Here is a 23,579-nt window from a genome sequence, read left to right as displayed (position 1 = left end):
TCCTCCTTTGCTCTCCATATTTCACACCTAGGAAAAGAGTTCAGTAGAGACACAGAAAGCTGCAGCTTTTCCTGAGAACCGGGGGCTTTTGGAGCGGAGCTGTTCTGGAGAGTCAGTGTTTGAAAAGCAGAGACACGGAATAAGAACTAATGAATGCATTATTTCCATTCCCTTAAGCAAACACACAGACTTGTTTAATTCAAAATCCCTACACTGTCTCCTCTTATCTCAGGGCACAGCAGTCCTTATTTAGAAGAATGTGAAGATTCAAGGCTGCTCTGACCTTGCTATAAAAATATTCGCATGATTGAAGTACATTTTCTATCTGTTAAAAAACAACAAGAAATCGTGAACCATGAGAAGATGTTTTGTAATCTGACTTTTGTTGGTGATAAACTTTGGAAAGATTATAGGAACAAAATAAGCTTGACTTTGGAGGGCAGTTCAGGGAACTCTTCTGTGGAGCTTTCCTCCTAACTGTAACTTCCTAGTAATTACATGCTAATGATAGCTATGATTAATACATATGATAAAATAATGGAACTTTGTGCTTAAACATTTTTTAATAATTGTGGTTGTTGTAAGATCCATTTAAAATATATTCACCAAATTATTTTAAATTCAATATTAGTTAATAGTACTTGAGTTCAAACTTTTCCTAGAATAGAAACTTCAGCACAGGATACAGCAGGGTACAGTCATGCCCCAGACATTATTCCTCTATGTTTGCTCTTTTTTCTTTCTTTCACTCCATTCTATTGATTTTTATTATTGCTGGTTAAGGAACTCCCCCCCCCCCCACGTACACATTGAATGACAAGCCCTGCACCCCCCTTTGAAGAAGCAAAAGACACTGAGGGCAGAACTCTGGGGCATTCATCAGTTTCCCACGATGGCAGTCTGGAAAACCCTTGTAAAATACTCAATCCACTCAACAATCCTGACTCATTCCCACTGCTCTTGAGTGCGTCCAGCTTAAAAGGGACTGCAATCCCCTTGGCACCCATTGCTGTGGTCAATAGCGGGGCCAAGGAAGGGCCTTGCTTAGTATCTGCTCTGTTTTCCAGGGTTTCTCCATATAATCTATTCGTAGAATCAAATTCCAGGTGATGTCACAGAAATCCACAGAGTGCTCTGAGAGGAAGGCAGTGCATACATACTGCCCTAAGTCACAGCCTGTCTTCATTTATTTTTTTAAAGATACAACCTTCAGTTTATATTTTAAGTATTTTGTCTCTTTAAGTCTAGGGCCCTCATCATTGTTCTGAGGTCAACTATTTTGTGTGTATGTGTGTGTGTGTGTGTGTGTGTGTGTATGTGTGTGTCCTATTTAAACAGATAGGTGGGTTTTGAAATCTCTTTCCTTTGCTTATTTTGTATGGAAGAAGAGGAGTTGATGGATCAAGGGTTTAAACTAGGATATCCCCGTAAACGGATGCACTCACCCCTTCTCCAGACTGTGTCCCTGCCTTGTGATCTCGTGTGCTTCAGGCCTGTGCTGCTGGAGTAGACTTTGAGATCTCACTGGCTCTGAAGGCTGAGATGGTTCAGCTTGCGCAGTTTGTCAGCCATCTGCTCACACTGAAGGACTTCTCCTCTTCCCCGTTGCATACACCTTGGCTTCCCTCGGGCAGTCTGCTTACGCTAGAGAGATGCTCTAAACAGACCTATCAGAGCTGTGAGTCACTTGTTACTCAACTGTCTAACTATGGCTAAAGCCAGTTGCTTCTTAGTCTTTGGATCCAAGCAGAATTTCTTTCTTCTGGTGTACAACTTCAAATGCTATTGTCTTCTCATCCTATTGTCTTCACACTATAAAGCAAGCTGGGAATTTGGGGCACTTAACTAGAAATGAATAATATTCTTTTATTAAATAGCATGATTATATAAACGTCAGTCCTTTTCAGCTTTCAGCTGTAGAAGAAACAGGATACTAATGTTGTGTTCTAAGGGATCTCAAGAACAGTGTGTTATTTGTTTTCCCATGATCCTCAACAGTCCAAGCTTGAGTTTTATACACACCAGTTCTGTGGCTTCTGTGAGGAGTTGATTTATTTTTCTTAGATAGGAAGTTTTTAGTATAGCAATGCTTTTTGCAAGATGCCTGACTCCACTTCAGAGCTGAGGCTTAGATTATCTTTTCTGTCTTCACATATTTAAAGGAGATAAGTAGACACAGAACAGAGCTTTCAATTGCCTTTCTGTACTAGTAGCATGAAAAATGTTCTATTACCGAGTGGGTTCCAGAGATTCTAGGGATGTGCTACAGAGGAATGCCAACCTAGGTAAAATTTCACCACACCACTACACACACAGACACACATATTCATACACTCTTAACAAGCATACACATACATACACACACCACACATACCTCTCACATACACACACTGCAGACAAACTCATGTACATGTACATACATACCGCCCATATGCACATGTGCACACACATGCCACACATACATACATGCATATAAATGCATATACACAGAACACAAAAGTGTATATTTGAAAAATGTCAGCATTAAATAAGTTTCCTTTCTGTCTTTTTTTTTTTTTTTTTTTTTTTACAAAATCACGCTTTTTTGGTTTTTTGAGACAGGGTTTCTCTGTGTAGCTTTGTGCCTTTCCTGGATCTCCCTCTGAAGATCAGGCTGGCCTCAAACTCAGAGATCTGCCTGGCTCTGCCTCCCAAGTGCTGGGATTAAAGGTGTGTGCCACCACCACCCAGCAAAGTCATGCTTTTAAATGGAGTTCAAACCAAAGTATTGCTTCTTTTCGGTACATATTATTATTATTTTTTAAATCAATAACACTTATTCTATAGATTTCAGTTGCCTTTGGGGCCAAGTTCAAGAAAAGTTTCTGTTGGCTTTGCTTCTGAAATTTAATTTTCTGGTACTTATGCACTGGAGATAGATATAATTGATGGGTATAATAAAGTAATGAGGCTCTTGGGTTACATGTCTCAATTCTTCAAAATTTGTAACCACAGAGGCTGCATAAAGCAGTGGAGTTTCCTGGGTGGGTAGCTAAACTCTTGGCTTCTCTGTCTTCCATCCTGCTCTCTGCTCTTCTTGCCCTTGTTTACAATCTAGTGTAGCTTCTGAGTGTCTCTAGATCTTTTATTTTTTCAGCTTCCGTGGAATTAAAGATGGACATGGAAATTAAGAAGCAGGCTTCTCCGACACCAGGTGATAAGAGGTTGCTGTGAAAAAACATATGGGGTAGTCAGGAAGCTGAGGGGGGTCTTTCCAGCTCACGCATCCTTCTCCAGCCTCTCTTCCTGGGTTTTGGCTGCAGGACATACCATTGCTCCACTGAGTCCCATGCTCACCCAATAGTTATGCTCACATGGCTGTTGGCAGGAGCACCTTCTAGAGTTTGGTCAAGTACTCTGTAAGCACAGTAGGATGGGCACAGTGGCAGCGTCCCTTAGATAGTCAGCCCTGGTCTAGCCTGGTCTAGCCCAGACCCAGATGTAGGAGGCATGCCCTCATGAGCAACAACCTACCAAGATGATGGCACAATGAAACTCCACACAAATCACTATGTAGGGAACTGCTAGGAAATAGGTGGTGGGAAGACAAGTTCAGCAACCATCATGATTCTCTATGGCTGCCTCAATGGCTTTGGAACTTGAGTCTGCCATATTGAATCAGTTCCTACTTAGAATTTTTTTCTTTTCCCCACTGAAAAATTGTGTGTACAAACAAATTTCCGGAACAAAGGTATTTTCGAGTAATTATATTTACCGTGGTAGAAAATAGTTTCAAATTGGATGTCAAGAAGATATATTGAATATTTACTGTGTGTAGCATGCTGGCAGGCTTCCCAATGGGTATTAACTGCATCTGCTTGGCAGGGCTTCATCATGGTACAAATGTAAATATTGACTAGATAGAAACTTTTGTGGGAGTGGAAGCTTGCTAGCACAGGTGGGGAGGACACATCATGAAGCTCTGAACATTCAAGATAGCCTTCTGAACAGGAATTAATTTGAATTCAGGTGAAATATAAGTAGGCATTTTCCAAAATAAACATCAGGGGAGTTGCGTAGAGCACAGATGTGAGTTCCAGATGGAGCTTCACCTGTGACAGGAAAGACAGCTTATAGGTGTATGGTTTTTTTTTTTTTCTAGAATAATAGAGTGACTCATTCCATAAAACCTTGATTGTATCCAGGAGAGCCACAATCCTAGGCTGACCGCTCCCCAAAGGCCACAGCACAGGTCATCCCATCACTCTGGGATTAGGGTTTCAATATATGAATTGTTTTGGGAACAAACATTCAGCATATTGCCATGTGACTTCCTCCATATGGGTTGCATCTGCCCATGGCCACTGTCTTTGTGACCAGTAGCAGCCTACATTGCTACAGCTCTGGAGAAAAGAGATCCCATACAGTGATTGTTGAACAGATATGGCTGTTACAATACTGGCCTCTGCGAGTGACTACTTCTGTCATGGTTGATTTCAAGATGCCTGGCTTTCCAGGTTCTGGGGTTCCACCAAAAGCCAGTCCCAGAACTCCAGTACAGCATCACTGAGCTGGAGGAGGAGGGGTAACTACAATTGAAAAGGTAGCTAGTGATGGAGACGGGGAAGAGGACTGCTTAGGAAAGAAATGGCAGTCAGAGAAGATGGATGGGAGGCTAGGAGCCAAGGTTAGGGAAGCTTGTGTTGTATCCTGTAAGTGTTTGAAACCCTACTCCCTAAGGCTGGCTTCAAACCCTCTTTGTAGCCAAGCCTAGCCTTGGATTCTGGATTATCCTGTCTCTATTTCTCAAGTGCTGGGATTATAGCCAAATGCCACCATGCCTGACTCTCAATATTCTTATATAATTTCTTTGGATAATGTTTTCAAGGGCCCCCAAACATTCTATTCTATGGCAGTATTATTTTTTCTTTTATTGTTGTAAACTTAGGTCATTAGAATTATGAATAATGCTTTGTTGGCCATGTCAATTCCTAAAACTCACTTTCTAAAGTTAGCAAAAAAATTTTTTTTGAGATATTTTGCTGAAGTGAAATTTCTGGGTCAAAGGAATGGACCCTTTAATACTTTCAATAAATATCCTCCCATTAATACACAGAATTGTGGTGACACGGTGCCCCCAATATATTGTGCACCTTAATAAACTTACCTGGGGTCAGAAAACAGAACAGCCACTATATAGACATAGAGGCCAGAAAATAGTGGCACACATACCTTTAATCCTAACATTCTGGAGGCAGAAATCCATCCGGATCTCTGGGAATTCAAGGACAAACTGGAAACATCCAGGCATGGTGACACAAGCCTTTAATCCCAGGAAGTGATGGCAGGAAGCAGAAAGGTATAAAGGCATGAGGACCAGGAACTAGAGCCTGTTAAGCTTTTAGACTTTTAGCAGCAGTTCAGCTGAGATCCATTTGGATGAGGACTCAGAGGCTTCCATTCTGAGGAAACAGGATCAGCTGAGGAATTGGTGAAGTGAGGTGGCTGTGGCTTGTTCTACTTCTCTGATCTTCTAGCATTCACCCCAATAACTGGCATTGGGTTTGTTTTTATTAATAAGGCCTTTTAAGATTTCTGCTACACAGAATAATTTTTCATTTTATGTCACCTCTACATTGTATGAGAGAATTTACCTCATTGCGATATAATAAAGTATACTTTAAAAAATGATAAGACTGAATCGGCCCATTGTTCTCTACTGCATTTGTCTGAATTACTGGCCACATGTAAATGCTGGTGTTCCTACAACAGGCATGTTTTCTGCACTGCATTTTCTGGTTTCTCACTTAGGCATGGGTACACAGCAACAGGATTGCTCCTTCGCCATGTGAATGCTTAGCTTATTATTAACTTCATACAGATAATAATTGATAGTGGAGACTCTAGTACAGAGCACAGCGTGGCAAACGCTGAGTGGCTCCTTTGTAGAAACTTCTCATTCTGTGTTGCTTCAGTTGGACATTGGATGCTCTAGTAGTTCACTCCTAATTCACAGAATTGACAGAGTGTAAATTTGAAATTTGCTTCTTATTCACAAGGATACTCTTACCGGGGAGTTGTCCTTGAAGTCATTTAGGGATAAGAATTCCTTCTGCCTGTGACCTTACTCTCCTCAAGGCCTGTGAAGTTGTTTCCAATTCTGTGGGAGGGTGCTGAAAGACAGTTGGGACATGTGGTACAATTTCACAGGACAGATCTGGGGGCTACTGTTCCCCGGGCTTGCATTCTGCCAACTAAAACTCCCTTCCATGGCCACACGGATTGCAAGAGAAAAAAGAAAAGTCTGTTGTATTCTGGGCTTCATGACTATGTCTCAGTGTAGAGCACTCAAATTTCTTTGACTGTTTACAAAATTTAAATATGGAAAGGAAAATGCAGACTATTGATAAGAAGCTCATAGCTTTGAATAGACCTGAATGGTGAAGAAATGACAGACTAGCCATCAAATAGAACTTAGTTCAGATAATGGAGAAAAGATAGAAGTTGTTGAATAAAGTGCTTTGGTACCTAGCTGTAGATGCATGTGAAAAGATGAAATGCACAAGGAACTTTGGAGGGAGTTTATGCTCAATTGGCAAATTTGATGACTCACAAGAATGACATTTGTTTGAATGGAATATTTTAATGAAGGTTTTGGTATAGCGTGGAACTACCTATAAATTTGAAAGTCATGTACCTGATAAGGCTACTGTCTCTTTCTTACATCTCAACAGCAGAAAACAATCAGAGCTGCACCATTTCTCTAAAGGCTAATGGTCAGCTGACAGGTGTAAGAAGACACTGAGCACTGAGATGTATAAATCAGAAACACTATGAGGTGACATCTTGCAGAGAGCAGAAGATGTTGCTCTGGAGATGATGTGGTGGAAGGGAGAAAGGCTTCTGTTTGGATGCAGGAAGAAGGGTATATTAATCAGCATTATGAAAAATGGCACAGATATTTCCAAAGAAATTCCATGGAACTACCATGTGTCTCAGTGGGCAGACACTCAAAGGAACTAAAATCACTACCTCTTACAGAGATTTGTAGTTTCATGCTCATTGTGAAGTTATTAATGATGCTACAACATGGAGACCACCTGTGTCCCACTAACAGACAGATGTATAAAGATGTATTTGCGTGTATGTGTGATCATCATGGATCTTTTAAAAGGAGGAGATCCTGAGTTGAGTGTAATAGCTTTTGCCTGTAATCTCAGCATTTGAGAGGCTGAGGCAGGAGGGCTGCTGCAAATTTCAGGCTAGCCTGGGTTAAATAGTAAGTTTGAGGCCAGCCCAGGCTACACAGTAAGACCTTTTGCCAAAAGAGAAAATAGCCCTATTTGCCTCATGTCTTAATCCAGACACAGAAGGAAGATATCTCATTTATGTTTGGAAGTATTGAAGAAAAAAAAATGTCAAATCTATAGTTATACAAGACAAGGTAGTGGTCACTGGGTGCCAGGGTGGGGAAGCAGAGCTCTAATATGCAAATCAGCAGATGCCTGGGAAGAGAAAGTCTTCAGCTTGTAAAGTCCAACATGAGGACTGTGGACTGGTGTCATGTGAGGTATGGCAGAGTAGGTGATCTCAGTTCTCTTACAGTAAGCAGAGTGCGGATAACTGGAGAATGATTGACGCATTAGTTGCTTCCATGGTAACCATTTTATTAGTTATGCCTATCTCATGATTTCATGCTGAATACCTCAGATCTAAAGAATCACCATGGAAACAAAATTTGGTGTGTTTGAAGAATTATTAAGGTTGTGATAATTAGCATGGTAAGATTCATGTAAATGTGAGTGGCACCATTATGCAGGCTGGACCCTGGATTCAGTACATAAGATGAATTGAGCTGGGCACAGACATTCATCTCTCTCTGCTTCCTGAGTGCAGATGCAGTGTGACCAGCCACTTCCAGCTCCTGTTGCCATGATGACCCACCGTGATGGCACAAATTCCTTGTAACTATGAACCCCAAATAAACCCATCGTTCTTTAGCTTTCTTTTCTCAGGTGTTTTGTCCCAGAAAAGCAACCAAGACAACTCTCTGAGCTCTTTCTCTCGTTTCTCACCAACGCAGGTGATTAAAGTCTACAGTGAGGATGAGACCAGCAGGGCATTAGAAGTGCCCAGTGACATCACCGCCCGAGATGTTTGCCAGCTCTTGATCCTGAAGAATCACTATGTGGATGACAACAACTGGACCCTTTTTGAGTACCTGTCTCGCTCAGGTGTAGGTAAGGACACAGGCCTACTGTCTAATAGTTTCTGCATCCATACCCGCCAGATGGCAAAGGCTTTCTTCCTGTGCACAAAACCAGATAAATTATGTGTCGAGTAGTCCTTTCTTCTTTTTCATTTGGAGCCATTGATGATGGACAAAGAAAGCACGGACTAGAAACAAAGGTGGAAATGTTGTAAACATGTCACCCTACCTAGTTAAATCATGACGGAGATATATCAGCTTTGGAACCAAAGCATGGCGTTGAATTTCATGGTCAAATCTCATAATAACAGGAAAACACCCCCAAGAAGTTAGTAGAAAAAGATTTTGTTTGGTCTGCTTGTGAGTTGGTTGGGAGTATACACTCTAGATTTTTTTTTTAAAGACTTAAGAAATATTAACCAAGACTTAAAAATAGTAGTCTTTTCTTAAATATTTAATGAGATACATCTCTGGGTTGTAAATTGTGGAGAGAGTTTTAAGGTCTACTTTTAATTAAATATAAACTATTGCTTCTGAGAGCGAGAACAGAGTCTGGTAATAATTTTCCCTCTACTTTCTTATTCTTGTAGGTATTAGGTGGGAAAGCATGCTTTTGTCTTTAAGTAGATGAGGAAGGAAGGGATGGGTTCTGGCAAGCTAGTTCATTCATTCAACTTTGTGTTGCTTTTGTGTGGGTGCTGTGGCAAGTTACCATGAACTTGCTTGCTCATAACAATGCAGTTGACCACCTCCCACTTCTGGAGGTGTGACAGCAATGCCTTTGGATGAAGTGAAGGTTTGGGTGAGTCCTTTGGAGGATCTGGAATAGAATTTTCACCTTTTTTCTTCTTCTTTTCAGTTTCTCGGGGCTGCCAGCATCCCTTGCCTTGATGACTCATCGCTCTGACCCTTGGTCCCGCAGCCTAATTCCCCTCGGTCTCTATGCAGTCCCCTGTTTTAATCCCAGCAAGGTTTAGGGCCTCCCACGTCATCTACAGCAATGCCATTGTTTCAGATTCCTTACTTAATCATACCTGCAAAGTCTATGTTTGTCATTGGAGGGCAGGTGTTCAATGCACCACACACTGCTTCTCTTTTTATTATATAACAGTTACTAAGCAATTATCAAAATGATTTCTTATAGCTTACTATTGACAGCCAAATTACTTCCAGTGATTTATTTAGAGAACTGTAGAGGATTTTTTTTACACTCAGCTCAGCAGTCGTTCACTTTTTTGACATAGCTACAAAAGTATACATTTTCACCTTTGTTTCATTTGTTCTGTGGTTTCTATCTCAAAGCAGCATTCCAAAGTTAGATCCAGTTCTGAAAAGAGTTTTGCCTTTTTCTCGAAAGAGATGAAATTGAAAAATATGATGATGACCACAGAGTTATTTGGTAGACTTTCTTTAAAAAAGTTGTCTGGAGTTGGGCGGATGGCTCAGTTAGTAAAGTGCCTGGGGTACAAACATCAGGATCTGACTTTGATTTAAGAACCCACTTTGAAAGCCAGATGTGGTTGCTTGCATGTGTGACCCCAGTGCTGGCTAGGTGAAGGCAGCAGATCCTTGAAGCTTGCTGGTCAGCAGGTCTAGTTTATCCTGCCAGCTTTAGGTACCAATAAGAGATCATCTTAGAAAACTCATGGTGGACATATCCTGACCTCTTGTCTCCAAATGTGTGCTTACATATATACACTGTTATGTGACTTTTCCTGGAGAGACATGCACAAATGTCTCCTCATGCCAGAAAGGGAACTGTGCACAGACAAATTAACAGTTCTACCAAAGTTTCACTGGGAGGTCTAAAGAATTGTGATAACTTACTGAGGTGTGGGTCAGGGGTTACTTATAGCTGTGTATAGATCATAGGCAATTGCATAACCAAAAAGCGGCCAAATATGACACTTTCTCTGTGACTTGCAAGGAACTTGACAGATCAGAGAGTCTGTGCCAGGCAGTTCAGCTGGTCAGTTTCCTCCTGTCACCCCAGCTGCTTAGTCTCCCCTCCAGTTGTTTATTGCTTCCCTGACCTTGGGGAGGGGGTCTGGTGAGTCTTGTAGGTTTCAGGAACTTCCTAGGAACTTGTGAATTGCTTACCTCCTAAGTCTCCAGAGCCTCTCTTCATGAGAGGATGTTTCAGTTTGGGAGAAATTGCTATCCAACACCGTGACCCAGACAGGCAGGCAGACAGACAGACAGACAGACAGACACACACACACACACACACTCTTCTGAAAGTAGTTTTGCTACCATTTGGAAAGTATTGGTAGACTTTCTCTTGGTGAAGACAATTGTGGGGTATATCCAAACTTCAAAGAAAGGAGGAAAGTATGCCTTAAGCATCCCTGGGGACAATGAGTATGGAACTCGTAGAATCTTCAGAGGATATCTGATTGCTGAAGGTGGGCTAAGTGGCCTCTGGCTTCTCCTGCCTCCCCAGACAGGAAAGCCTAAGCATTGGCTTTGTCCATTGCCCCTTATGATGAGTTTAACTTCAGCTCCTGATAATTCCCAGGAAGCCTGATGTTAACTTTCAGTAGATTCTTGCCATATTCCAGACAATTTCACTGCCTATTAATTAACACAATATATAAGTGCCACATTTTATACTTTTTTCTTTTTTTAAAAAATTCTATCTTAGGGGACTTAGGAAACATTTTATATTATAGTCACCACAATTTATGTCTGACAAACTGCTTCAAAATTCAGGAATAAAAATCTGTTCTGTAAACAAAGGGGCTATACTCACAAAAACCTACCAAGTATTTATACTAGGTAATGAAATACACTTTTAAATGCAAAATATCTTAATAAAGCCTTTGAAGTAGTTGTGAATGCCACACTGAATTTAAACTTTTAGGCATTGTTATAAAGCGTGCTTCTTTGTGACTTCATGTGTTTTCTAGACATTGCTGAAATGAAATCAAAACACCAGAACATCATCTTCCAGACTCATCAGTCAGAGGCCAAAGGCTATGTATGGCACAGACATTCCCTTTTGGATTTTCATTGTGTTGATTTTCTTTTGTCCTTGTACCCAGGCTACATATCCAAACAAAGTAGTTGCAAACACTAATTTTACCTGAGTACTAAATGATTGAGCAGTAGGTGAGGAGGCTGCAGCACTCCAGGGGCTGTAGTCCGTGGTCTTCCTCAGCATCAAATACAGGCAGGTGTATCTTGGTTGTGTTTCCTTTGGAGACCCTTTTCAGTATTCCATGCATCTGACAGCAGTTGGAGCAACATGTTTGTGTTCATTCCCTAAATAGGTTGTAAAAGGAAGGAGGTATTATCTCCATCCTGAAAAATATTTCTATGCACAAGAATAATCAGTTCCCTGTACATAATCAAGAAATAAAAGGATTATGGTTTAAATATAAATAATTTTACAACACCGAGAAGACTTCTCTTAGCTTTTTAAGACTAGATATTTTCTCTCCCACCCCATCATTTTCACTATTTAACCCAGACTAGCCTCAAATTTGCCTTTAGGTTAAAATGGCACTGTAGCAACACACTTCCATAGACCTCACTCTGCACTTTCCTTAACAGCCACTGGGTGTCACTATAGTCCCCCAGATGGAGCCTTCTGTGGTCACCATCATTGAGTGGAGCTGGTGTGTGTGTGTGTGGTGTGTGTGTGTGTGTGTGTGTGTGTGTGTGTGTGTGTGTGTGTGTGTGTGTGTGTGTGTGTCTGTCTGTCTGTGTCTGTCTGTCTGTGTGTCTGTTGGGTGTGGCTTCAGTTTCAACTCTTCTGGAACTTACTGGGATCCATGTTTGTCTTGCTCCCATTTGGATTCCTAATTGAAGCTGTGGTACAAGGCAGTAGCAATTAACACTGTACCTGGAGCACATACCTACACACGCTTCGGGAGGAGGGATTAATTGTGTTTTAGTATCCTTGCCATAGCAGCTGAGATTTCCATTGTGAATACTACTGTGGAGTGAGTGGCTTTAATAAGCAGAATGAATGACCAGAGGCTTTTAATGAAACCATCTTTACACGTGCAGCCATGTCCACACCATCTCTCATAGCCGGGAGGGTTGTGCAGTGTGGGGGTTTGCTGCTACCTGCTCCGAAGCTGCGGCTGCACTTTTTTGTTTCCTTTTGTTTCAGACAAAAGAGCTTCAGCATGTTTCCTGTTGTCTGCAACCAATATGCAGTGGCACTTTCTGTGCTGTTTATAACTTAGCAGTTTTCAGAATCGTGACTATCCCTGTTACCATCAGGGACCTCAGGACATGTTCTGTGCAGAGAATCATGTGCCCTGACCACCTATGCTCTCCCACGTGGGTTTCGGTGCTATATGCAGTCTCCAAATCAGAAAATATTTTACCAGCAAAGAGCAGGAAGTGTCTGTAAGTAAAACTGCCTCCTGGTTCTTTGACAGGTTCTCAGAGCTGCCTGAGACCCCACTTTTTCCACCTTCAGGCATTATGGTAGCCTCACAGCTGGCCCTCTCCTGCTCTGTCCCAACTTTAGCCATCTGGGTGTGGACCTGAGTCTTGTAGTTTTCCTCACAGTCATTTGTGGGCCCGGGAGTGCCTGCCTAACCCGCCTGTGCACAGGCTGTGTCTCACCCCTCACTCCTCCGCATGCAGAATCGTGGGCACACTGAACTAGGCGCCATTTGGTTTCCTTGTTGCGCTGTTAGGCTTCTCAGGTTCCGACTTTATCTGGCTACCTGCTTGGGCATCTGGGCTGTTATTTTAGTTCCTTCAGCATTGTCTCACAGAACACTCATGGCGATAAGGTAAACGTGGGCATTTTCTCTAGTGGCTGACCAGGCTGATGGCAGTCCAATCCAGGAGGGAAAACAGGTCAAGGCAGGTAGTTGCCACCGTACAATCAGTCTTGTGTGGTGTAGTTGACCTCTGTGTCCCAGAAGGGGCAGCTTGTCACAACTGCTTTTTCCATATGTCCAGCTTGAGGTACACCCCTCTTCTGGTCCCTGTGGGAACACACTCTCTCTCCCTTCTTCCCTCCTTCCCTACTTCCCTCTCTGCCTTCCTCCCTTGCTCCCTTCCTCGGTGTATGTGGAACATACACACATAATTAAAAAATAAATCTTAAAAGGACTGATTTTGACAAATATAAGATTATAATGATACTCCAATAAAATGTGAACAAATGCAATATTTCCCAAATTTTATGAGAGATGTTTATATATAGAACCTCATGTCGAGCTGGGGAAAAAGCAAGGGAAGAATGCTCCCTGGTTGGTAGAGTTAGAGATCGATTGTGGTGACCAATCGTGTGTAACTTTTTTCCTAAAGACCTAGCACAGACACCTGGAGTAGTACAGACACCTGGAGTAGCACAGACACCTGGAGTAGCACAGACACCCAGAGTAGCACAGACACCTGGAGGATCAAGCAGAGCTAAATACCTATCTTCTTAGCTGCTGTAACATTTTTTTTTTTTTTGTAACTGTCTTGCTAATGAACTTGTTAAAATTAGTAGTACTTCTGTGAGATAAGGGACTCTGTGCCTACATCTTTGTATCTTAGGTCAAAGACAAATGAATGTGTTTTGAGTTCACTTGTACTGAATTGTAAGATATTTATATCCAATAATTAAAAGCATATCTTATAAATTCCAGTGAAGAGAGAGACTTGGAAAACACACCATAGACTTCACATGTCCAGATGGATATTTAGTCTATCTCTCAAGAATGCACCTGGTCATGTGCAGTTTAGAGAGGGTGTTTGTATGCATTCCAGTTCCACATGCTCTTCCAGTAGTGGGCTGAAGCCAGCATAGATACAAGCCTTTGCAGAAAAGGAAATCTTTCTGTGAGTATACGTTGTCATTGTGGATCTGAGTTAATGCACAGATTATTTTGATTTGCTGAAAAAAACGGATTTAAAGGACGATAGGCCTTCAAGGTAATGTGCCATAATTTCTGTGATTTTTTTTGGGGAGTTAATCAGATTGGCAGTTGTCTGGGGGATTTTGGGGGTGTTAAATAGTATTCTCAGGCTAAGGAACCCTTTAGAAATTAACACTGGTTTATTCTTTGCTTCTTGTGTTTAGGGTTTTGTTTTGCTTGGTCAGAGGCTGTTCATTTTGATCTGGAAATAAGATTGACAAAATATAGTTGGTTTCAAGCCAGCTCTGGGAAATACAAGGGACATTTATTTGTTGCCTGGAGTTCCCTGTGACAATGGTGTAGGAAGGACTGCTTCCTGGGTGCATTAGAAGTAAAAGCCACTTTGTTTCTCCTCTTATCAAGTGGCGAGAAGAGCAGGGCTTTGCCTTCTATTTCAGCCCAATGTGGCACTTTTAGTGGATTCAGGGAACAAATCCAGGCTGAAGGTCACAGGTGAGCACTCCCATTCTTGCTGGACTGAAGTTTCTTAAAAGACTTTGAACTTAAATCAACAGTTTCAGATGAAACTTTTCTTCATTTTTTTTTTTCTTAAAGAAAAAGTTCTTGAAAGTTAAACAGAAAACAGAATTATTTGGTAACTTTTTTTTTTTCTAATAGCAAGACCCTAGAAAATACATTAGAAACAAAAATAAAATTTAAAACAATATGCAGTTTGCATTTTTTTGTTGTTGTTGCTGTAAGCATGATCTAAAACTCCTGGAAGCATTTCTTCGCTTTTACCTTCTTACTGGCTGTTTGGGAAGTTAAGTAAGGTGGCCGTCCTATTATTCTTATGTGTGAGTGATGCTTGATGATTACAGTTCCCTTTCTCATGTCTGAAAAGTAACTTCAAAAAGTTTATTTGAAATAGGCTTAACCAATTATTTGTTAGGCATTTAAGGGTAAGCAATATGGCCTCTGAGAATGAAATGAGTTTTAAAAACTGTATCCATGTTGATTGCTTTTGTGGGCCTCTGACCAAGCGACTAACTGAACCACTTCACACAGGATGTATTTTGATTCACAGTTCTGGAGGAGGCCATTCATGGTCACTTTCTCCCATGTTTCTGTGTTGTCATGAGCAGACCATCATGGTTACAGGAGCATGTGGAGAACTAAGGGACCAGAGGCAAGATGATGCCAAGGACTTGTTTCCACTGACTTGTTTCTTCCAGCTGTGTCCCACCTGCTAACACTTCCAAAGTCTTTCAGCATATCCCCAGGCTGGAAGATCAAGGTTTTGTTCAGCACGTGAACCAGTGGGGACTATTTCATAATTCAAACTAAGGATGCAACCTTCAAGTTTTGATAACGTTTTAACAGATTATTTAGGTCAACTTTATGGAGTTAAGAGAAATTAAATAAACAAGGCTTTTAAAATGTTAGAGATGGAGTTATACTAATGGCACCTGTGGCTCTTTCCTGAGTGGTAACACAAAGGCTGGGGTTGATTCTCATTTTGAACACAGCATCAAGAGCTGTGTTTTGAGAATTAATTTTTTTTCGGTATTGACAATATAAAGGGTACTTAGAAGGATTACTTAGTTGGCTAAAATTGGCTTGTTTTGGAAGTATAGTTAAAGGAGGACTGTCAGGGGAAAAATTCCCCAGGTGCCAAGGGGGCTGCTGTTTCTCTTTTCATGGTCAGGCCTTGGTAACTTGGTTTACGGCAGTGCCTCGGCTTTCACACTGGTGGTCCACAACTTTTCACTCCCTCCACACATTACCTGTCTTCCTCTCAGAAGACTCTGCCTCAGCATCCTGTATCTTCCTGTTGAACGTTGTGCCTACGAACCCCTACATTTAGTGAGCTACCTCACTAACCGAAAACAAACAATCACAGTAAGCTGTGGTTAGTTGATTGCCAGTTGTCTCTACTAGGGTTGTTTAGATCTCTGGAGCTGTGGGCCTTCGAAGGATGAAATCAGCTGGAGGATGATAAGCAACCGTGCATCTAAAACGGGATGCTGATTTATGGATGCATAAAGATTATCTAATGTGATATAATTTTTAAAAGCCAAATTTCCTGGTAAGAAAACTTTATCTTCTTTGTCAGAATTGTATATGAGGTAGAAACATAGCTGCATTCAGCCCTGTAGACCTTTATTGGCTTTGTCTGTAGATTATCTGCGTTATCCATAGGCTAGAACTAGAAGATTGCTTCCGATGAGTAGCGCTGATGGATTTCTCTTTCTTAAAGACAGTCTAGGTTTTGACAGCTTTTGCAAGTATGTTTCTTATTCATATTATGAGGGTATTCTTCTGACTTTATTGTTTGCATTATTCAAGTATTCAGTGCAATAGATCTGTGAAATTTCCCGAAGTATTTCTTGCTTATCTTTTCTTTCCAGATTTATATTCTGCCTTTGAGGTGGGTGTGTGTGTGTGTGTGTGTGTGTGTGTGTGTGTGTGTGTGTGTGTGATGTCAACAGAACACAAGACTACATTCTACTTGGTAACCACACTATTTTTTTTTTCAGTTTCTTATTCATTGTGGCTGTTCAAATACAGCTTGATTTTTTTTCCCAACTCATTTTTGTATTTAATTTTTGCATGCATCCCAAACTCAAATGATCTAAATCACTTTTATTGAAGGTTATAATCGGATGATTTGAAATCCAACTATCACTTTTATTCTTCTGACATTCAGAACATGATTGTTTATTTTCAATAGATTAGCAAATACTTATCAGACACATTCCAGACTAAAAAGAAACAGGTAACTAAAATGACAGGAAAAGAGAGAGTGATTTAAACTTTTCTTGGTTATAGAATTAGGACTTGCTGAGGTGGTAGTGTGAGCACCTGTGTGGGATCTTCCATGCAGGATGAAGCAGTACCCTGCAGGAGAAAGGCCTTCAGCTTGGGTCAGGCACAAGGGCTCACTCAACCTGGGCAGGTTGGTTATCTTTAAAACAGAAAGATAACTTGCTCATTAGGTTATTATAGTAATTTCATAAGGATAGCCTAACAGATTCCCACTGGTGAGCTATAAACTGGAGAACTGTATTTCTACAGTTCTGGAAGGTCATGTTTCTTTGGGGGCCTCTAAAGGGAACCTTACTGTACCCTTTTAGGTGCTATGTGCTGCTGATGTTCCTTGGCTTGCAGTCACATCACTTAATCTCTGCTTTGTATTTCGATTCCCCACGTTGCCTATGTCACACCCTCTTCTGTCTGTGTTTTCAAGGTTGCTTACAGATAGACTGAGAGCCTAACTCAATTCCATATGTTTGTCATTAGACATCTGCAAAGCTTTTCCCATGGAGGATAACATTTACAGTTTGTAGGCATTAGGTCTTGATATCATTAGGGACAATATTCAATCTACTTAGGGTATTATAAAAATGAAATGTAACAGCGAGATGCTCATAGATTGAGACATGCAGAGTTGCAATCTCTTTCTGTAACAGGAATAAATTTTAGACTCTGCTTCTCCAGCCTTCAGAACAGCAGAGAATTTAACCTCATACTATTTGTTTGCAGTCCAGATTGTCTGTTGGGGTCAATAATTCAAGTTCTGCCAGTGAGTTGCCTTTGGTTTGAAATGTTTATATTCGACAATTGAGACCCCTTTTACCTTTCAGCATCCTGGTGGGACACATCATTTTTAACCAAGGTATTTGTCCTATTCTTGTGTCACTGTTTTCTTCATGTTCTGGAAGCTACTGCATGCCTCACACTTCCTTTCTGAAAAGCATGAGGCCTTTTGAGCTTAGGGTCTTTTTTTTTTAAGCTCTCCTGTTTTCCTTCTGGGGACTTAACACCCTTTCTCCACACTGGGATGCTGTGAGCTTGGTATTGCCCTCAACTCTTGCTTCTGTTTGATACATGGATTCTTGAGTATTAAAAAACAAACAAACAAACAAACAAAGAAAACCATTGTCTATGGTTTGACCCAGGCAGCACATTTTAGCTTATTGGCACCCTGACACCTTGAAAGTGTTCCTGTTCCTGAAGGGAGAAAGATAGTCACTGGTTCCATCCAGGGTCTGACTTGACTCTCTCTCCCCTTCATTATCTCCTTACCTGTAATCCCTTTTCAAGAGAGGATGGATCCCCATATGAGGCAGCAGAGGACCATGCTAGACATGATTCTTCCCAAGCAATGATATCTGCCAAAGACTGGTGAAATGTACTTTGAAGTTTAACCCTCAAGAAAATGTGTGTCTGTTGCTTTTCCTCTCTCTGTGCTGGTGTACATTCAGGGTGGAGCATAAACTCCTTATTGGTAGAGGCAGGCAATTGTACAAAGAAACACAGGTCGCTGAAACCAGCAAACAGGTATCATCACTGTCACTGTGAATTTTTTCTCTTGGCAGTTGTGAAGAATATAAGTACATACTCCATACACAGCATGTGTATTCATCCTAGCTTAGAAGCACAAGTTAGATTTGTGGAGGAGATAAACAGAAGTCCGTAGCATCTAGAGACTGCTGAAACGCAGCTCTGCACTGTAGTTCACTGATCTCTGGGCCTCACTAGCTTGGTCTCAGTCTTCCCAGTTCCTCCTTACTAATACCATCCTTCCAAGCTTAGCCAGAGAACCTCAGTGTCTTCCACGACGTCTCCTTCTTTCTCACACATTTGGAATATTCCCTTTGATCCCAATGCTTAGGACTCCCCCCACCCCGCCCCCAGGGTACACCCAGATCCTGCCCCCCTTTTACAAAACCCACAGTTACCATGTTAATCTACTCTTTACCACCTCTGCCCCGGTTAACGCTAATCAACTTCCTAACTGGACTTTGTGTTTTCAATCCTTGTAACTGTGGAAAATCAGTTTTACACTCAACAGCAAGTGTGATGCAGTTAAAACCAGTTCTTTCGATTCGTTCCTCTGTCCATCCTCCTGTCTCCTGTAAGTCCTTATCATGGAGAGTGGGCCTTCAAACTCCCCGTCTCTACTGCCTGTAGACACCCTTCTCCTGGTGCCATTATGCCACTCATTCAGCATTACTTATGCTAACTGCCATGCTGTGCATCAGACATCCCAGCCTTGTCCTCACCCCTGGCGGGCGCTGCCTTCTTCCTCTGCCGGGAGTGCTTGGCTCTGCACTTTTCAGCTTTGCTGGAAGATCACCCTCTCCACAGGCACTTCTCTGTAAAGCCACTGGAAATGAACCCTTTCCCTTGCTCCCAGCACAGTCTGTCTTCCCTGCTCTGTGTTTTCCTGTCGAGTTTATTGCCATCTTTAAAGGGCTCACATTTTATTTATTGTCTATATTTCTCTATTAGAGACTTCACAAGGGCAGTCATTTATTCCTGGTTTTGTCCATTTCAAAACCCCCAGATCTAAGAGGAGCATCCGACCCATGCAGGCCTTTGGTAACAATTTGAATGGATAGACGGATGGATAAGGTGTCATTGTCAGGTCTTAGGGTTTTCTTTCATGAGAAGTAGAAATGGCTATGCATTCTGGGCAGGGTTTCTATGGGCACAGATGGTTTGGAGTGACTGTTAGGACATCAGCGTTCAGGCTGGAGGTAGAGCACAAAGAGTAGCTGGGGATTTAGGGATTGGGAAAGAGGTTCTGTGAGAAAAGATGGGGTCCATTGGCATGGTGACATCGGGAATGGGCTTGGGGAGTTTGCTGTTTCTGAGGGGGATGTGGAGAGATCAGGAGTAAAGGATACACAGTGAGAAGTAGAAAAACATGCAGAAGGGACTTTTAAGTTTACATTTCTTGGAGAGAATATGGCGAAATGATATTAACAGTCACAAAAATAAGATTTCAAGCAGAACAAGTACTTTAGGTTTGAAAGGAAGATAACTGTAAGGGTGTTAGGCATACTACTAAATTATGGTAGAATAGCATAAATGAAGTTTACCACCTTATCCAATGTAGCTATGCAGTTCAGCGGGCTTAGATATCGCATAAGCCCTGTAGAACCACCACTTGTCTATAGAATACCATCTCTTCCCACATGGAAACTCTTTACTAGCTAAGCAATAATGTTCTAGTTCTCCTCACTGCCAGCCCTGGAACTCACCATTCAGTTCTCTGTTACTGGCGTTGGATTGCTCTTGGTACCTTTATGGGGTCATATAGTGTTTGTCTTTTGTGTCTGTCTGATTTTACTTAGTACAGAGTCTTTAGGGTTTATCATGTCTAGTGTATGTCATGCCTTCATTTCTTTTAAGGTTGAGTTTCTGTCTTGTGTATCTGTCCCACCCCTCTCCCTCCTTAGACACAGTTGTGTTTTTGCCTTTAGGCACAAATACCTTCTAGACTCTTAGCTATCATTTCTTCGGCACTTAGAGCCAGAAGTGAAGTTGGGAGTCTTAGCTGTCATTTCTTTGGGACTTAGAGCCAGATGTGAAAACTGGGAGTGGCATTGAATGATCATTCTATGTTTACTGTTTTAAAAAATTAGGGTGTGCTGTAGATACTCCATGGGACTGGACTAGGCCCTCTGCATAAGCAAGACAGTTGTGTAGCATGATCTGCTTAAGGGGCCCCCTGGCAAGTAGGCTCAGGATCCATCCCTGGTGCATAAGCAGGCTTTTTGGAGCTCGATACCTATGGTGGGACACCTTGCACAACTTTGAGGCAGGGGAAGGGGCTTGGACCTGCCTCTACTGAATGTACCAGGCTCTGCTGACTCCCAATGGGAGGCCTTCCCTCTTGTAGGAGGGAATGGGGGGGAGGCTGGGCAGGGGAAGGTTGCAGGGGTGGGAGGAGGGAAGAGGGGAATCTGTGATTGGTATGTAAAATGAATAAAAATTTTCTTAATTAATAAAAAGAGATCTGGAACCCTGAAAAAAACTAAGGTGTGGACCTTGGCTTTCAACAAAGTATATTTGAGGAGGTGGAGAAGCTCTCAGCCCTGGGGAGAGCAATTTTAGGCAGAGATTTCACTTCAGGGAACTCAATGGGTGTGTCAAAAAGAGTGACTTCATTTAGAGAAGCAAGGAAAGAGTGAAGTTAAAAATCAGGTTTTCAGAAAGGGAAAGAAGCAGTGAAGGGAACTAGCCAGTGAGCAGAAACAATGGCACCCAATCCACCCAAGGCCAGACTTCTACTTGCTCGTGAACACTTCCTGCAACTCACCCATATTCATTGAGATGAACTCCTTTCTGAGAACAGGCTTCTGTGTAAGGGTCCCTGAAGTATGGCCCAGATCACATCTGAGTGTTGAACTTCTGAGCTGCTGATTCTTTTCAGAAAGTTCCTAGGAACACGAAAAGAGGAGTTCCTGTTCCCCTTTTAGCTGTTCTAGTTTTTCTCTTCCATATAGGCAATTTCATAATTGAATTGTCCTGACTTTTGGTTGAAGAGTGAGCTACACTGAGAAAGATGAGCCCACCCCATGGGGCAGTTTCGTGACTTTTCAGACACTGCATGTTCCTGAGTAACATCTACAAGAATAAACAGAATTGTGACCAGTTGCTTCATGGGCTCCCCATTTGCCTTCTGTCTTCTATTATTTCTGGCCACATAGATGAGTGGCTCTCACTCTGAGCCTTATGTGCGAGGACTCATGCAGTATACATCGTCTTTCACATCCGAGATTTCTGTTTGCGATTATTGTAGAATATACTTCTTGTGTGCTTTTACAAAAATCATTTTCCTGTCAAGGATTGTATGGGCAGTCTCCAGTTTGGGGCTGTTATGAATAATACAGTCACAAACACCATCACAATCTGCATTACAATAGATATTATGTTGGTTATGTTTGACTTCTCGAAAGTTACCACTGCTTGGTTCATTTAATGTCTTTTCTGCTGAGCACCTTCCTACCTTAATTATCTTCTTTGTTAATACAGGGTCTATTTTCCTTGAATTAGTTTTGAAAGTCTAAAGTGCCACGAGGAATTGAGCTTCATAAAAATCTGTATCGACCTGAGTGGAAATTTTCCCTTTTGAGCATGTGTTTTAATTTTTTTTTCAGCTACCTAGATTATGTATCTTAAAATGCATAGTGAACCTGTCAAAATTCTTCATCTCTTAATGAGGTGAATTGTTCAAACCTGGAGCAAATATTTTAATTTTGGCACCATGATGAGTTAAAGAAAGAATAGCTCCCACATCTTAATACAGATTTGTTATCAAACTTATACTGTAATTTACATAGCAACAAAAGGAGACTGAGAATTAGCAAGAATGGCATTTGTGATATTTTATGTAATTTTCTTTTTAGATGATGGTGCTGGCATAAAAGTCGATATAATAATTCAGAATTGAAAAGAAATCTTGCCAGTGTAGATATTTAAGAATTGAGATGAAACTTGCTGTTTAATAATGCATTGTAAACGCTACATAATTTACTTCATATGTTTGTACGCTGATGTATTTGTGTGTATTTTCACGTTTGCCTGTTGAACTATTTATGTATCTGTCAACATACTCATTGAAACATTCTCGCAGAAAGAACAATAGAAGACCACGAGCTGGTGATTGAAGTGCTGTCTCACTGGGGGATGGAAGAAGAAAATAAGCTGTATCTTAGAAAAAATTATGCCAAATATGAATGTTTTAAGAACCCAATGGTGAGTGGACTCTCCATTAACAGTTATGGAATTAAATGAGTCAGTTAACTTTCATGTGCGGAAGAGCATTATTATAAATGAGGTGGAGCTAGTTACTTTGGATGTGTGCTCTGATTTCTTATTAGCTCTCAATGATGAGCTAAACATGATGCATGATAGTTTACATTCACGGATAAAACACTAACATTTTTGACAAAACCTGAATGGATGTGAATTTGGTTATTTAATTTCAAATTCTTGGGAAAACCAACTTGGAGATTCTTGCCATTGCTTCTCTTTTCTGCCTTTTAAGATACAAAGTCAAGGAAATTCTGTATTGACTTTCGGAAATGAATTGTTATAGGTCCCCAAGTGTCTTCCAGAACATTACAGTTTAGTACATTTCATAGAATTAAGGGAAGAAAAGCATTCTCTAAAGTAAATTGGTGATTGTTGCGAGTACTGTAGCTTTGCCAGACATTTAAGACTGGTATGTATCTTTCTTTAAATTACTTTATTTTCAGTGTAGTAACTTCTGAACTAAGTAGAAATGAGATAAAGAACAGCACATTACCTAGTAAACACTATGTTCATTACAGTTCTCTTTAAAAGAAAGTAAATGCGTGTTATCCTAATGAAGTCTGTGGATTCAGAGAAGTCAGAATCGCCCCTGGGCTCATTATTTTAAATTGTTTTTGTCTCTGCAGCTGTGGTGTATTTTTATACTAAGTTTTGGATAATTGGATTGAAACGATCCTTTATGAAAAATATATGATACACACCATAATAGAATATTTTCAAACCCTGAAAGACCTCTTATGTTCTCTTTTATTGTAACTTATTAATAGAAACATAATGGGTTGATCTTTGACAACGAAAATGAGAGTTCTAATAACGATGAAATAGAATTAGAATCGAAGGAAAAGTATTTTCTTGTTGGGAGTCTTTATTAAGGCATCCATTTAAAGGTTATATTTAAGGAAATGTGGCTTAGGGTACAATTTTATTTTATTTATTTTTATTTAAATAAAGCCTGACAGTGA

At 41.0% G+C, this 23,579-nt stretch overlaps 1 protein-coding gene across 2 annotated transcripts in view; it reads left to right on the top strand.

The window, feature by feature from the left end:
- Grb14 (growth factor receptor bound protein 14) overlaps positions 1 to 23,579 on the top strand; it is a 103,783-nt gene that overhangs the window by 56,292 nt on the left and 23,912 nt on the right. For both annotated transcript variants that reach the window (XM_036184096.1, XM_036184095.1), the window contains exons 3-4: positions 8,063 to 8,219; positions 22,436 to 22,557. In XM_036184096.1, coding sequence (XP_036039989.1) covers positions 8,063 to 8,219; positions 22,436 to 22,557 — 279 coding nt within the window. The remainder of the gene's footprint in view (positions 1 to 8,062; positions 8,220 to 22,435; positions 22,558 to 23,579) is intronic.

Source organism: Onychomys torridus, chromosome 4 (genome assembly GCF_903995425.1).
Source record: "Onychomys torridus chromosome 4, mOncTor1.1, whole genome shotgun sequence".
NCBI classification, from domain to species: domain Eukaryota; kingdom Metazoa; phylum Chordata; class Mammalia; order Rodentia; family Cricetidae; genus Onychomys; species Onychomys torridus.
Note: the sequence above shows the minus strand (reverse complement) of the source record. Positions and strands in the feature narration are given on the sequence as shown.